Source organism: Cervus canadensis, chromosome 10, assembly GCF_019320065.1.
Source record: "Cervus canadensis isolate Bull #8, Minnesota chromosome 10, ASM1932006v1, whole genome shotgun sequence".
NCBI classification, from domain to species: domain Eukaryota; kingdom Metazoa; phylum Chordata; class Mammalia; order Artiodactyla; family Cervidae; genus Cervus; species Cervus canadensis.
Window position 1 is genome coordinate 1,453,111 of NC_057395.1, and position 17,756 is coordinate 1,470,866.

A 17,756-nucleotide genomic window follows, 5' to 3' on the forward strand; every position below is an offset into this window, starting at 1 on the left:
ATTTGTTCACCTGCACAATAAGTTCTTAAAATAAGTCTGATAAACTAATCTCATTGATTAGAACTGACTTTTCTGAAGGATTTAAGGGGACAGAGAAAATATGAAGAATCCTGCTAAATTATAGAAAAATATATTTTTCCATTAAAAGGATAAACTTTAAAAATTGAGTTGTATTTGAATGACAATATGTGACCTGCATGCAAAAATTATCCAGAATATCTGGGTTCTGATGTCAGAATTCAGGGAATCTGAATCCTAAGTTTCAAGCCAAAAAGGAATGAAAATTGTTTATTCTTTTAGATACACAGGGAATACACCTATTGTTGCTATATAGTTTATTCCTTCTGTAATTTCACTAATTCTTATTCACGCACTTTAAAGAAACCTTACTACTACATTCTGATACATATTTTTTAAATGATAATCCTGCAAAAACTAACAAATAAACACATGCCATCTCTGAAAAGGATCTTATCAACTAAGAAAGACCACAAAAATGTTTCTATCAAAATTTCAAGAACTTACTCAAAGCAGATATTGGAAACGGTTGGTAAAACTGAAAAGAGAAATGCCAGTGATTGGAAACTGGAGGCAAAAAGGCCAGAAATTTTTATTTCTTGAATGTTGTATCTATATAAGATGATGAATGTTCACTAAACTTATTGTGGTCATCATAAGGAAAAAAAAAACAAAACAAAACTCAATTCTGATTTCTATAGCCAGCGAGATGAATGAGCTGGACATGGCTAAACTAGGAGCCAATGGTCTTTACTTGTCATCAGTATTTCCCAAATGACTCTTAATTCTGAGAGATATTAGTATTTTGTGGGAAAAAGTAGTGAAGAAGGGTAATATGAGTAAATAAGTTAGGAAATGATGATTCTCTAGTCTGTGGGCTTTTCCCAGGTGGCGCTAGTGGTAAAGAACCTACCTGCTGATGGATGAGATGTATGAGATGTGGATTCAACCCCTGGGTCGGGAAGATTCCCTGGAGGAGGGCATGGCAACCCACTCCAGTATTGCCTGGAGAATCCCATGGACAGAGGAGCCTGGCGGGCTATAGTCCATAGGGTCACACAGACTTGGACATGACTGAAGCAACTTAGCACGAACATGCCCACAAACATTTTGGTGACTCACAATGTACATGAACAGAATTAGGCTGTTGAGAAATAATAGAGTACAGAAATATGCATAAGCTGCTTTCAACCAAGTGTTTCTCAAACATATTTGCATGTGGAGCCCTTTCTCTGCTGATGAATGCTATTTGGGAAACCCCACACCACAATATTTATATACCATTAAAATATAAATGAAGCTATCAACAGAGCAAGAATATAGTAGAAAGCCTCCCCACCAAAAAAAAAAAAAAAGAAAGCCAAAGATTACTTCTGACACTGAGTTAACAGAAAAATCCATTGATGTGCTTTATACTTGAAGCTCAGTGGGCCCAGAGTTACAGAGACCATGTAATTGAATCTGTGTTATTTGGGAATCAGAGCCCCATCCTTTTGTGAGGTGGAATGAGCTAATGTGCATGCATGCATGCTCCGTTGCTCAGTCATGTCCAACTCTTTGTGACCACATGGACTGTAGCCCACCAGGCTTCTCTGTGCATGGGATTCTCCAGGCCAGAATACTGGAATGGGTGGCCATGCCCTTCTCCAGGGAATCTTCCTGATCCAGGGATTGAACCTGCGTCTCTTGCATCTCCTGCATTGCAGTTACTGGGGGAAGTCCCTAAATGTACTTAGTCACTCAGTTGTGTCTGACCCTTTGCAACCCCATGGACTGTAGCCTGCCAGGCACCTCCATCCATGCAGATTCTCCAGACTAGAATACTGGAGTGGGTTGCCATGCCCTCCTCCAGGGGATCTTCCCAACCCAGGGATTGAACTGGGGTCTCCTGCATTGCAGGCAGATTCTTTACCAGCTGAGCTACCAAGGAAGCCCAAATGAGCTAACAGGGGCTACCAAATGTGGTCAACAGCATCACCGAACAGGTACGGTACCAAGCTTAGCGATCAAAGCTGGAAATCAAAATAGCACATCTCAGGATCAGCTAACTTCACCCTTGCTGTTTTACTTCTGAAGAGGAGAGCTTAGGCACAGAGGCTTTGGTTCAGAGAGAACTGGTGAAGCCCAAAGACAGACCCACACCAGGATCCTTCTCCTCTTTTCTCCAAGTAGACAGCATGTATCTGAGACCCAGTGACGGCAGCGAGTGGAAGGAAAGGCAGTGAAGTGAGCAAGAATGAAGGCAAATTCCATCTCAGACCCCTGCTCTGAAGAATCTAACTTACTTTCACTATCTAAATAGATATTAACATGGTAGGAAAAACCATTTTCAACTATATTTATTGTCCTTTCGATTTTTCAATATTCTATCGAGTCATATTCAGGCATCGTGGATTTGTACTGACAAAAGAAAAATTTTGGTATGTGGACCTGACATAACTAATAACTAAGGAATATCAGGTTTTCTATTTTTAGATAGAATCAGCCGAAATTATTTTTGGAACTCAAATAGCTACAGTAGTAAATAATATTACAGATGTTTCTCTGCCCATCCGCAGTGAAGGAAAAGCTGTCATGAGAATACAGGCAGTGGCTTACTTAGTTTTTTCTATTACCTCCAGTCAGGTTCTTCCCAAAGAAGCTGCAGTTTTCATTCTCAAAAGGACCAATGTCAATGCCAATAGACAGAATAGGAAAGAGGTTTTACAAAAGCAGAATTGCTTTATCAAAATAACACACACTAAACAAGAACCACTTATGCAAATCAATGAGTCTCATATATTCCCCTGCTCAGTTACAGGATCCATGAGTTTAAATAAAACATACTTGTAAAAACTGTTATTGAAACATGCAGTCAAACAGTTTTCTTAAATTATGAGGCTAATTGATTTTTTTTAATGGACCATTCACTTGTTCCCTGACCCTAAAAGATTCTTTATTCTAGGCCTCTTGTACGTTGTAAATTCATTAGGACCAACCTAGTTCCCAGAAGTATTGCATCATTAGAGGTACAGAGATGCAGATTAAAAGCAAAGTGGAGAGGTGAACTGTGCCTTAGGCAAATTAATAATACAAGTGAAGCCATTATGTAAAACCATTGTTTGGCTGTAAAAATTTGACTATGCATTATAAAGGATTTTGGAAAACGTTGATAGAATTCCGCATTGAAACAGAGCAGTTCATCTTAAACTGCAAAAAAGGGAACATTTAGAATATGAAAAATGGTGCAGGATTAATGACACTCTTCCCCTAAGCTGGCATCAAGATAGGGAGAAGTACAATGTTTCTTCCTACCCATCAAATTATTCTCTAACTAAATCACATATTTGCCTGTGGATATATCTGAGTTCATACATTTACCTGGTATATACTCTTCCTTAAGGGATAAGAAAGTCTTTTAAGGTAGATGTTTATACTACTGAACACTTAAATGCCATACTCAAACACTGAGAACACTGCATGTCCTGTTCTAAAAATAGTGAGTTTATTAAGTTTGGGGATGTCTAAACTGGTGAGGATTAGAGAGAGTCAGAAAAGCAAGAAAGGTGGAATGACTTTTTTTTTAATTGGAGAAGAAGTGGAAGAATAGACTCAATTTTGTAAAATAGATTAAAAGTGCATATTTTCCCCCACTTACTTCTTTTATAAACTGCAAAGCTAGAAATAGAGAATCACACCATTCCAGAAAAACACAAAAACATAACCCTCAGGGGTATAAGAAAGATGAATGAAAAATATCCAAACATGAATCACTTCTGACAGAAAAGCCTGTCTTTCTTTGTGTCCTTGTTAAGAATGAGATCAAAGGTGCCACAACTCTAGAATTATAGTAAGAATAGCCGACTTAGCTTTAGAGATGCTGGGTTACAACCCTAGCTATGGATAATATTTAGCTTTATAACCTTGATCAAAGTAACTTTTCATCCATTTCATTGGTCTGTGGGTTCCCACCATGAAATGATTCAACAGTAGATAACAATCTTTCAGGAAGAGATGGAGAAACATTTAAGTAAAAAATGTCACACAAAATATGATAGCAAAACAGGAGGAAAAAGAAATAGATGTCTGACTTCATAGGAAAACAACATAGTAAAAAATCAATAGCGTCCTCAATTCTTATTAAAAATCAAAATATTTTAAATGAGATATAAAAACTCAAATAATTTTATTTCCAGATGAATATTTCTTTAAAATTATTACAGTATACTACATACTCATAGGTGAATGAGACAGAATATTACATATTTTTGCCATTTTCAGTGATCACTAATGCTGATTTATTTTCTGTTAATATCCATGCTCATATGCCCTACCTTTGCATAGAAGATTATGCAAAGATCTTAACCAAAACCAATAAAATTCATTTCATGCCACAAAGTAAAATAAGGTTTTTTTCCTTTTAATTGTTTTTACATTGTATTCATCCAACCATCAGTATTTGGACTGACACAGAAAGATAAAATAAAAATAAATGCATAAAATACAAATTTCGTAAATAAATTTCTTTATATTAAAAAAAGAAAGAGTAGAAAAGAACACAAGCGCCTCCCTTGAATGAGGTCCACCCAAATAACTGGCATCTACCTTTCCCGCTCCTGCTTCATCCGTACTCTCTCCTCTTCTGACGTAAGGGAGTCCTGTATTTTTATTTTACCCGTTTTCTCAATCTTGTCATCTTTTCGATGTTTGCCAAACCTGTTGATAACAAAAAATTCTAACTTGTCAATGTATACAAAATGCATTGTCATTCTCCTGGGGTAAGACCTATGCACTCAACGAAGTGTGAGCATCTTCAAAATGAGGCCCCAATGCCTCCTGCCCAGTATTAATATTTTCAGACAGATTACTTTAACCCACTTTAAGGGCAACTTTCCAGAGAAAAACCATCTTTGGAAATGGCCTCCATAGCTGTTTTTCTTTAGCCAACAGAAAAATAACAAAATCCTTATGGTTCATCCTTATTAAACACACAATCCATAAACGCACAGAACTGAGTGCCGGAGGATAAAAATCTGCATCAGAGTGGGTTTCTCTTAGGACTACAGAACGAAAATCCACAAACATCATTTTAATGATATCTTCACAAACAACTGTTCTTTATTTTCATAGTCAGGTTTATTGGCAACATGTGTCATACTTTAAATGCTGACAAACAAGGTTATATTTGCAAGGTTCGAAGCAAAAAGGGATAATTTACACTCTGACCATACTTTGGGCTTATTAAACTGAAAGCTTTAAGGCAGTCTCAACAAATACTGTTCCTAAACCTGATGAAACGCTATTGCTGAATGTGGCATCTCTGACTTGGAAATCTGTATCCGATCAAAAACAAACATGAGGAACAAACACGTGATTCAGAAACAGTCCACACACATTTCCACAGATGGGCACTGAATTCTAGGCTTTCCAAGAAAACACTAACATGATTCCCTTCTGTGTCCGAAATGCCTCAGAAACCCCAGACTCGGTATCCATTCTTTTTCTGCTCTGCTGCTTTTTTCTACTGTTCTCCAGACCAGACCATGTTGCCTGGAAGGCATGTGCTCTGTCCCCAGAAATAACATTCATCTGGAGTGATTTGGTCACCACATGTTTCAAAAAGCAACTCTTTTATAGACAGTTAGTCAACTACACATTCACAAGTATACAAAGTATATTGAGAATTCTCAATTGAGCACAAAGTAGGAATTTGACTTATGGTGATAATCATACTGAAAAGAGAGGAGTAAAAGGGTAGCATCAAAGTTGATATAAAAGAGAGAGGAAAAAAAAAGTGACTTTGCTGGCAGTCCAGTGGCTAGGACTTTGACTTCCAATGCAGTGGGCATGGTTTCGATCCCTGGTCAGGGAGCTAAGACCCCACATGCCTCAGGGTCAAAACACCAAAGCATAAAACAGAAGCAATATTGTAACAAATTCAATAAAGGCTTTTAAAAAACTGGTTAACTTTAAAAAAAAATCTTAAAAAAAAACAAAGAGACAGAAATCTCAATTACTAGAATGGTTGGGAGCATACATCTTTCTTTTTTGATATAAATGTGATCGCAAATATGCAGCATTTGAGTACACGGGAATACTTCTTGTGTTCACGAAAGTAACACTATGTTATAAATAAGTAAGGGAAAGCATTCTGAAAAGGTTAAAACGAAAATAGTTAAAGCATCACTACCACTATTCCTTTAAAATTATCTGTATCATTAAATGGCAATGAAAACTGCCTGTGAAATTAACTTTCACAAAGCAAACATATCCCTAAATTTTAATGTTATTTAGAAATTAGATCATTTCTGTTGCAAAAAGAAAAGAAAAACTCCCTAGAAACCTAAACCCAGAAACTAATGACCTTACAAGGGAGAAAATATGTAGCATGCTTTTAAAACTAATAAATACAAAGCTTTAAAAATAAAAAATTTTCTCTTTCCTTTGTTCTTGTCAATATATCAATAATGCCTAGGAGGTAAACATAATGAGTATCTTTGTGGTTGTTGTTTGGTCGCTAAGTCGTATCCAACTGTGAACCCATGGACTGCAGCATGCCAGGCCTCCCTGTCCTTTACTAACTCCCAGAGCTTGCTCAAACTCACGTCCACTGAGTCAGTAAAGCCATTCAACCATCTCATCCTCTGTTGTCCCCTTCTCCTCCTGCCCTCAATCTTTCCCAGCACCAGGGTCTTTTCCAAGGAGTCAGTTCTCTGCATCAGGTGGCCAAAATATTGGAGCTTCAGCTTCAACATCAGTCCTTCCAATGAATATTCAGGCTTGATTTCCTCTAGGACTGACTGGTTTGATCTCCTTACTGTCCAAGGGACTCTCAAGAGTCTTCTCCAGCACCACCATTTGAAAGCATTAATTCTGCGGTGCTCAACCTTCCTTATAGTCCAGCTCACATCCATACATGACTACTGGAAAAACCATAGCTTTGACTGTGCAGACCTTTGTCAGCAAAGTGATGTCTCTGCTTTTTAATATGCTGCTAGGTTTGTCATAGCTTTTCTTCCAAGGAGCAAGAGTCTTTTATTTTCATAATGACTCTCTTTATAGAATGAATTAACAAAAGAGCAAACCAAAACAACTGACACATCTCAGGAGGAGCCATCATCTAACACATGATGTTCATTCACTTGACAGAAATTTACTGAGCATCTACAAGGGGTTCAGGGAACAGTGCAGGGCTGGACAAATTAATTTGTGTGTCGTCAGCATGTAGATGTTATTTAAAGCCCATGTAAATGCCATTGTGAAAATTCTGCAACACTAAGGCACCTGGAAATATAAAAGCCATTAAATTCTAACTTTAAGAAAAATGTCAAGTTCACATCTTAATGCATGACATTTACGTATAACAGGGATTCCTAAGGTAAATCATTTAACCATTTAGTTTCTCAGTTCATAAATACCCTTCAAACATTCCATTGTCACCATATTGACCTGCTTCTTTTGTGGTACTGGTTCTCATTCGGGATTATATACGTTCAACCCTGTATCATATTTGAGAAACATTACCATGGCACCAGCAATATCATCTATCTGAACCAAAGTGAAAGTGAAAGTTGCTCAGTTGTGTCCAACTCTTTGCAACCCCATACAGTACATGGAATTCTCCAGGCCACAATACTGGAGTGGGTAGCTTTTCCCTTCTCTAGGGGATCTTCCCAACCCAGGGATCGAACCCACGTCTCTCACAGTGCAGGCAAATTCTTTACCAGCTGAGCCACAAGGGAAGCCGAAGAATACTGGAGTGGGTGGTACAGCTTAATCTTACAAGGATCTGCCCTTTGAGCTAATAATCCAGGGGAAAACTGAGGTGGTTGACTTTTCCATGTTTTAAAGCAGTTTAGCTATTTGCAGCCCCAATCTAACACTGAGTTTAATTAGCTATTGTTAAGATTTTTTTTTCAAATGGTCTTTGTCCTATTTTGTTAAGAAAGTTTCAGTTTTCTAACTCAGTCTACCAACTTTTAGTTTTGTTTTTTTTTTATCTAAAATACACAATCAAAAAAAAAAAAACCCTGTGAATCCCAACTCATATTTAAGAACTGAATTTTTCTTTAATTGTATTTGTTGTCAAAATATTAGTTTCCTAGGCTGCCAGCTGGGGCTTCTCAGATGGCTCAGTGGTAAAGAATTGCCTGCTAATCAGGAGACAAAGGTTCAACTCCTGGGTTGGGAAGATCCCCTGGAGAAGGAAATGGCTACCCACTCAAGTATTCCTGCCTGGAAAAATCCCATGGACAGAGAATGCCAGTGGGTTACAGTCCATGGGGTCGCAAATAGTCAGACACAACTTAGCGACAGACTATTTTTTTACTTTTCAGGCTGCTGCCAATCATCAGAATATACTATTATTTGTAAATTTATTATCAAATTGCTATACTTTCCTTTTTAAAATTACACATTCAAATTAATATAGAAAGAAAGTGAATGAACCACAGATAAAATGTGTATAGGTTAGCTTTTGGACATTTCCCTTCATGCCTGCTTTAGTTAATAAATTATGTGATTTCTTTAAGGCATACTATAAAAGCATAGCACATTACTTGATAATTGGGGTAAAAATGGATCCCTCAGCTGTAATTTTTGACAGAATGAAATAAAGACTGTAAATGAAAAACAAAAAATACACCAACCATTCTACAGTATAAAAAGAAAGAAAAAAAAACAGGTAGCTATATCCTCATCACTTTAATTGCCAATCTATTCTAGTGTTCATCTTAATTTACAGTTGCTTAATTCTTCCTGAAAGAGGGACAGGGGAGGTCATCGAGAAATTCCAGCCACACTTATACTCACACAGTCAGTTTCAGAGCTGAAATCAGTAATCAACATATGAAGACAATCATTTAATAGCAAGATGCTTAGAAACTTGGAGGACATCAATTACATATATTGTATTACCTTTGAAAAGCCACCAATGAATTTCAACTAGGTCATTTTCCAAGGAACAGAATAACTGAGAAAATATAATGTTAATAATATGTCCAGGAAGCAAACCCATTCCCAGGAAGGAATCCGTCTCATGAACTGCCTTCTGACTACCCCATACACATGTTCAAAGAGAAGTCACCACCACTTCTGGAAGAATTTGTTGGTTAAATCTTATGATATGTTAATACAGTAGAATGACCTTTATTTGTTTTTTAATAGGGACAAAAAGACAAATAGCTTGAGAAAAAAATTGATAGGGAAATTGGTATTGCCCTATAGAGATAAAAGGTACAATGGAAAAAATGCCAACAAGCCACTGAAGACTCCTTCACAGAAGGATACAGTGGATGAGCCTGTCTTATCAGAGTGAAATTGATTGCTTAAACATATGGCTTTCTTCATAAAGGATACAGCAATGCTTTCATTCAGCTAAAGTAATCTCCACGTAATCTGCTAAATGGGTTCCACCGTGACGCACTACAAATGAGATCACGGCTGTCTGCCAGATCAGCCATATATATTATTACTGAGAAGAGTGATGGGCAAGATGTGCACTTGTTGATGAATGGAGGAGGAAAAAAAAACAAAACCCACAAACCAACAGTCATAATGGCTTGCAACCAAATTCTGTTGTCTTTTTACAGAAAGAGCTGTTGTGGGAAATTAACTACTGTAAGAGGTTTGTGCTTTTCAACCAACATTTTGGTTTTTAGGAAATTAACCTCATTCTCGCTGTGGTATGAATAACACTGAACTCTTCCTATATTTTATACTGCTACTAAAATCAGAGTTTTTTTTTTTAATTGGACGATAATTGCTCCGCAATACTGTGTTGGTTTCTGCCATACATCAACATGAATCAGCCACAAGTTTCCATACGTCCCATCCCTTCTAAACCCCTCCCATCTCCCTCGCCATCCCACCACTCAAGGTTGTCAGAGCACTGGGTTGAGTTCCCTCACACAGCCACTTCCCCTTTGCTCTCTATTTTGCGTACGATAATGTACATGTTTCCGCACTATGCTCAGTCTGCCGCCCTCCTCCTTCCCCTACTGTGTCCCCGAGTCTGCTCTCTCTGTCTGCATCTGCATTGCTCCCCTGCAAATAGGGTCATCAGCACCATCTCTCTAGACCCCATAGGCATGTGCTAATATACAATATTTGTCTTTCTCTTGCTGAACTACTTCACTTAGTACAATAGGTTCTAGTTTCATCCACCTCAAAATCTTTGATCTTTAGGAGGGACTAGACTGAACGATAACACACAATAGGATGCTATAAAGAGAATAAAACTAGTTTTGTAATGAAAGGGTTCTTCCTAATATCATACTTGAAAACACAAGAGGAAAAAGAAAGTCTTAAATCTGCTGCCATATTTAAAAATCAACACACAGACTAACTAGAACCAATTAACTTGTACGTTTTGAGGAATAATTTTTAAAATAAGATTTTCTTGTAAAAAAACTCACTGAAATGTCACCTAGAAATCTGGTATTTCTCACTGCTAATTACCGAGGTCTTCATGTCTAAGGAGGGCTTTGCTATAAAGGCTTGTCTTACTATTTACCCTAAGAAATGTATAGGTTAAATGACGCTACTTGACTGAGGAGAGAAGTGAAAATGGCAGACATTCAGTATCAGCTACCAGAAGCCTTGTGTCCCCACACCCCACGCGACCCTGTCCCCAGCCAATGGCAACTCCTGCACTGGTGCGGGCAGCATGTCATCTGACTCCATCTCCTGCCCTTCATTTTTGCATATGTTTTGCCCTTCATTTCTGCATACTTGCACCCTTATGTGCTTTAATCACTTCCTTTCTCTAGGAACTCGGTATCTCTTTCTGGAAATTTCCAGTTTCTGGCAGACACCTGTGTGGTACAGCCATTGTGCTATACTGTCTTTGAATACTGCTTGCTATAACAATGTGCCAGGGCCCTAACGATCCCTGGGCGATGCCAGCCACCCAGTGGGCCAATTTCAAGAACCTGTAGAGCAAAACTGAAGACGTTGTCCTGCATTCCTGCATCACCATGAGAAACCTGCATGCCTTGGGCAGGGCACATGTTCACACAAGCAAAATCACCTCACCAGTTTTTAACCTCATTCCTCTGTAGTCCTTTGAGTCATGTGAAAAAAGTGAAAGTGTTACTCGCTCAGTTATGTCCAACTCTTTGCAACTCCTTGGACTGTAGCCCGCCAGGCTCCTCTGTCCAAGGAATTCTCCGAGCAAGAACATGGAGTGGGTAGCCATTCTCTTCTCCAGGGGATCTTCCCAACCCAGGGATTGAACCTGGGCCTCCTGCATTGTAGGTGGATTCTTTAGTGTCTGAAACACCAGGGAAGCCCCCTTTGAGTCATACTTTTCATAAATGGTTTTAGATCCAAGTTTCTCTAGAGGCTCTTTTTCGATTGATTCTGGTACAATCTTTCCCCACATTCTTGGTATGAGCAATGACTTCCCTCAGTTCAACTTGCCTTAAAGTCCTAAATATCAACTGCTCTAAACTTTAGCTGAAGAAAATAAACATCTAGCCACGTGTCTCTGCAGACTGTTCTAGTGCATTCCTGTCCCAGGGCACTGAAGCTCTATGTGCATATCTATTTGAAGACAGAAGCCTGGAGACGAGTCCACCTTGTCTGATGTCTTTTTCTGACAGTCAGGGAAGTTGACGCCCAAGAGGTCTGCACTCAGAGCTGTCCAAAGTCACCTTTCAAGGGAGGAACAGAGTTCAAGTTACCTCACTGAGTTTAAGAGACCTTGGTGGCTCTGAACTTGGGCCCTCTAGAGAAAATGAAATCCCCAGACCAGTGAAGTTCACTCTGTAAATCCTATGTGAGATGTATAATTGAGCACCTGTTGAAGGCTTTTTTGCTCATTTAATTACACTTAACTAGAATTTATTGAATTCTTCTTTATGTACTTGATCTTATTGATCCCCACAACCAGCATATTAGATAGGTATTCTCGCCTTCCTGTTTAGGGAAAACCTCAGGAAGCAGAAGGAGATTTAGTGATTTAACAGGTCATCTAGCAACTAAGAGCCAGGCCCTGGTGGCCCAGTGGTAGAGACTCCACCTGCCAGGGCAAGGGATGCAGAAAATTGGGTTCGATCCCTGGGTCGGGAAGATCCCCAGAAGGAAGAAATGGTGAGCCACTCCAGTGTTCTTGCCTGGGAAATCGCATGGACAGAGGAGCCTGGCGGGCTACAGTCCGTGGGGTCACAAAGAGTCGAGCATGGCTCAGTGACTGAGCACACACAGAAGACAGAAAATCTGGGGCTTGCCGGGTAGCGCTAGTGGTCAAGAACCTGCCTGCCAATGCAGGATATATAAGAGATGTGGGTTTGATCCCTGGGTTGGGAAGATCCCCAGAGAAGGAAATGTCAACCCGCTCAGTATTCTTGCCTGGCAAATTCCATGGACAGAGGAGCCTGGCAGGCTACATAGTCCACGGGTTCGCAAAGAGTTGGACACGACTGAGCACACATGCTGTCTAGCCACTAAGCAGCAAAGCCAGGATTCCAGCCTAAGGCTTTTTTTATAACCACATCCAGCCACCTCCAAAGCTTTAGGAACCAAAGACAGCTAGCCACTCTATGCCTTTATACTGAAAGCAGTTGATTCAAACATCTTGGTTGAAATTACTGAGATAAATCTTGCTTTGCCAGCAGCAAGGAGGTCCAGGAGACATTGTTCCCGAATGAACTTTTCTATGGAGGCCAGGAATCCAGACTCAAGGTCAAGAACTGATCCTTGAGTTTGGGGGAGAATGGATACACCTCTGTGTAAGGCTGAATCCCTTTGCTGTCCACATGAAACTATTACTACACTGTAAATCGGCTATGCTCCAACACAAAATTAAAAGTTTATAAAAAGGAGGGGGGGGGTCTGATCCTAACCATTGGAAAGGGTCACACAAATGGCCACATCCCCATTTCTAGGTCATTGCCAATATTCCTAAGTGCAATGACATTCCAGAAGTGAAAGAGGTCTGCTTGACACATGCAAATCCTGCCAGGCAACAGCAGAAGTGGGTCAAATCACCCAAACCCAATCAGAGGGTAAGACAGCAAGAAGTCACTGGGTGTACTTCTCTGTATAATAATGGACTCATGGTTTCTGGCCCTATTTTTTTTTTTTTTTTTTTGCCTCAGCCTCCATTTTATCAATGAGGAAAAAATAAAAATCCTTTCCAACTTTCCAAAGTATCCTGATACAGAATCTTTCATATTTTAGTGACATTTAAAGAAACTGCTACCATGATCATGTACTGATTTGCTCAGCAGTGGTTTGTGGTGATGCTAGATGAATCAGGGAAGAGAGATCTGATTAGGAAAAGCAGAAAAAGCTCCCATTTAGGCAAAAAACATCTTGGCAATCAACCATGATGAGCAGCAGCCCTGGAAAGCGTACATGACAACTTGATAGTGCTTTTGTCAAATAGGATGCTGTTTTAAGCCAGCGCAGTGTAGCGGGGGTTCTCTTTAAAAGGAAATTCACAAACTTGAGGATCATTATTTGATTGTGTACGGTTTTCATCAGTGCTAGTCTGATTAGATTTAATAAATGAAATTTGTGTTGCTTGGCATCCAGGAAAAAAATAGGTGACTTCTATTTATTTTTTTTTTTTTTAAGAAAACACAGCTTTTACTCAACCAAGCTAAAACAGCCTTCAGATCTGAGATGGTCCCTTAATGGACAATGTGCCCTTCTTAGGACTCCCATTAAGTGTCCTCACAAGTGCATGTTTCCCCTGTGGAGCTTGTGTTATCAAATCAAGGATGCCCAGATATGCCTAGTAACCCGACACTGCAGGAGTCCTGGAAGGATACAGACAAGGAAATATTAAAGCAATTAAGAAACTGAACCTAGCACATCATCAATTTTGACTTTACCAGAATCATCATAAACTCCAAAGATTTTAAAAACCAAACCAAACATATACACACACACACACACACACACACACCAGAAAGCATGGGATCCAGACATAAAGATTTAAGGGGGGAAAAAAAGCAAACACAGTAATCTTTCAAAGTACAAGATGACTACATAAATAACCTGAAATAATATTCATAATCTATATGTGGAGGCATTCAAGTCAAATGACAGGAGATGGGTGAAAGTATATCTTAATTATGATGTTATAGCTTCCCTGACATCAGCTAGTTCATGGACCACATGATATATTTTCTGTGGTAAATAAACTCCCTCTTTGTAAAAAGGGGTCAATCAGTAATGACTGCTCCATACAGGATTTTTATAAGGTTTGATATACTTCATTTTTTTTTTCAAAACATACCCACATAGGCAATCAAACCACATTAACCCAAAACACCAAAAATGCAAATGCAAAGTAATTTGTTTCCCCTTCTAGCTACTACATTTTATAATGAATTATATATATATATACATACACACACACACACGCACACTTAAATAAGGTAAAAACAAGACACAATTCTGATTTTTCTAAATGCTTAATTTGGCACTGAAATCAGCCATGTCCACTTTACACGATTTTGAGAGTCTTTCACCCAACTACTTCTCTGAATCCTTTCCTTACCACTATGCTCTTAATTCTTGCACGGTTCATTTTAATGCATTATTGTTTCATAATACAATACTACAAATTGCAAATTACATTTGGCTCAAGGAGTGATTATGAAAAACACTATCACTGCTGCCTTTGCCCGAATAACTCTGATAATAATGAGAGATTGATTGAGCAGTAAGCAGTCCAAGTGATGAGAAGGGTCAATTTGAATATTTCTATTAAGCTTCTTTTGTTAAACCCAACACTTTGCCAGGTTAGAGGCAAATAATCATACCCTACATCTGGTTACCATGGTTTTCCTTTTCCTAAAGCATCAGAACAATTTAGTAAGTGGTACTGCCCCAAAGGCAATTCCTCAAATGCTAATGAGACCTAAGTCAAAAAACACATCTATGTAACAGGGCACTTGAGAGAAGAAAAGGTAAGAGAGAATGATACTTTACTGCACACTTTTTTTTTTTTTTTTCCTATTAGGACAAAGAATCCAGAGTATTTAGTAACAAAGATAGATAATCCCAATAATTTCTGTTACCCTCTGCCTATCTGATACTCACCCTGGTATCCAGGTTATACATGCTTAGAAAAGAATGCAAACACACACATACAGCTTCAGGGTATCTTTTTTGAGTCAGAAATACTCACCATCAATTAAATATGTATTGCAATTCAAATCCAATGCTTTGACACTTGATAAGAGATACCTAATGAAAGGGCCAGCTTAACCACCCTCCAATATATCCTGATGCTTACTGAGCCAAGGAGAGAGGCAAAGACAGAGAGATAATGTGGTCACTGGAGTTTGGGTCGGGGGTAGGGGGAGGAAGGAAACAGATTTTTGGATAGCTCCCGGAAACTTTGAAAGATGAAAACTTCCCCAAAGAGCTCATTATCCGTAAAGTGAAGGTGTCAGTCAGCACTTTTTTCTGTCGATGATAGGAAACAGTTTCTGTTGATTCACATTTCTGAGAATGCCCTCTGCAGAATAAATTAGGACACAGAGCTTTTCATTTTTTATCTTTCAGTGGATTTGCATATTCAAATTTAACATTAAGGAGCTGACATGTTCTTTTAAGACCCAATAGGGCTGTGCAGGCAAATTACCAGGAGCTGGCGGTGATGGTTTAGTCGCTAAGTTGTGTCTGACTCTTGCAACCCCATGGACTGTAGCCTGCCAGGCTCCTCTGTCCATGGATCTCCCAGGCATGAATACTGGAGTGGGTGGCATTTCCTTCTCCAGGGGATCTTTCTGATCCCGGAATCAAACCCGAGTCTCCTGCATTACAGGCAGATTCTTTACAGACTGAGCTATGAGGGAATCCCCACCAGGAGCTGGAGACCACACCTAATTCTTAGGCAGACACACGGCATAAAAGTGGGGCTCCGTCAGAACACGTGTGTGTGTCCAACCAACGCTTCTGGAACTGAAGCCAACACCACTCACATCAGTTTAAATTGCCAAGTTGCCCCAGTTACAGCTGCTGTTACAGGATATCATCATGTTGCTTTTCCTGGGTTGAAGTTCGATCTGTCTGGTCTAAACTAGTATAATCATGGTACATTAGTAAACCTCATTTCATTGAGGTCAACACAAATATACACTCCTCCTTGGAAGGGTAGCTCCAATTTGGTAGGGAAAGGAAATACCCCCAGTTGAGATAAAACTATTTTCCCCAGCTTCTTTCAAAAAGAAGAGAAGACATTAGTTAAGAGCGTGACACAGGAGCCAGATTCCTGGGTCAGAATCCCAGCTTTGCCTGTCACTAGCTATGTGACTCCCGACGCTTGGCCAAGTTGCTGAATCTCTTGGCTAAAAAGCAACCACCCTCACAGCTTCATTTTATGAAGTGAATTATACATTCACTGTGTGTTGGCACAAAAAAGCACTCAGTACATATTAACTATTTTATTATCATTGTTAGTCTTTATTTCTGGCTTACAAAAATTGACGGCACTTCCAGGGAGCACCTTTAAAAAGGGGGCTGCCTCCACTAGCAGCTGCCTCTTCCCCTTCTTGCTTCTTTCTGCTTAGAATTCTCATAAGACACCCAGAGTTGTCACCACGAAGTGACAGTGAGGACAGAAATACATGTCAGGATATTCGTGTTCTCAGCAGCACTGTTCACAACAGCCAAAAGGTAGATGCAAGCGAAGTGTCTGTGGATGAGGAAAATGGGGTCTATACACACAATGGAATATTATTCAACCTTAAAAAGGATGGACATTCTGACATGTGTTACAACATGTTTGAAACTTAAGGACATTATGCTAAGTGAAGTCAGCCAGTCACAAAAAGATAGCACTGTATGATTCTACTTACATGAAATATCTCAAGTAGCAAAGTTCAGAAAGACAGAAAGGTAGAATGGTGGTTGCTAGGGATGAGGAATGGAGAAAGGGAAATTACTGTTTAAAGAGGACACAGTTTGCATTTTACAAGATCAAAAGTCTATGTCAATGTATGGCAAAAACCACTACAATATTGTAAAATAATTAGCCTCCAACTAATAAAAATAAATGGAAAAAAAAAAGAAGTCTATGGAGATGGATGGTGGTGATGGTTGCCCAACAATGTGAAGACGGTTGAGATGGAGCCAAGATATGTAAGCAACCTAAATGCCCATGGGCAGATAAATGAATAAAGATGTGGGGTGTGTGTGTGTATGTGCGGGTGTGCATGCACAATAGAATATTATTCATCCATAAAAAGAATGAAATACTGCCAACTGTAGCAAAATGGATGAACCTAGAGGTTAGCACATTAAGTCAGACAAAGACAAACACCATATGATATATCTGCAATCTAAAATAAGTGATACAAATGTACAAATGAACTGATCAGAAATAGACTCACAGACATAGAAAACAAGCATATGGTCACCAAAGGGGGTGAGGAGAGGGGAGGTATATTGGGAGGTGTATTATAACTGAATCACTTTGCTGTACACTTGAAACTAATGCAACCTTGTACCCTAGCTATACTTCAATGAAAAATGTTTTAAATGGTTAAGAGGGTAAATGTTATAGGTACTTTGCCACAATTTAAGAAATAAAGAAATATACATTAAGGATGGCTGAATGAAAAAGAAGGTACTGACAGTGCTGACACTCTGGGGCCACCATACAAGTCTTGGATGGTCAATCTTCAGACTTCTTTTAGAGAAAAAGAAGTTGTATCTTGTTTCAGCCATAGTTACTTGGGTCTGTGCTACAACCAGAACAATTTCTCCCAGAAAAAAAATCATGGAGGTGAGCAGGA

At 39.1% G+C, this 17,756-nt stretch overlaps 1 protein-coding gene across 18 annotated transcripts in view; it reads right to left on the reverse strand.

The window, feature by feature from the left end:
* The window catches only part of PARD3 (par-3 family cell polarity regulator), a 561,862-nt gene that overhangs the window by 144,237 nt on the left and 399,869 nt on the right, over positions 1-17,756 (reverse strand). For 14 of the 18 annotated variants that reach the window (XM_043480525.1, XM_043480515.1, XM_043480521.1 and 11 more), the window contains one exon: positions 4,603-4,713. The exons of the other annotated variants lie outside the window; for them this stretch is intronic. In XM_043480525.1, the coding sequence (XP_043336460.1) occupies positions 4,603-4,713 (111 nt within the window). The remainder of the gene's footprint in view (positions 1-4,602; positions 4,714-17,756) is intronic. 18 annotated transcript variants of the gene reach the window in all.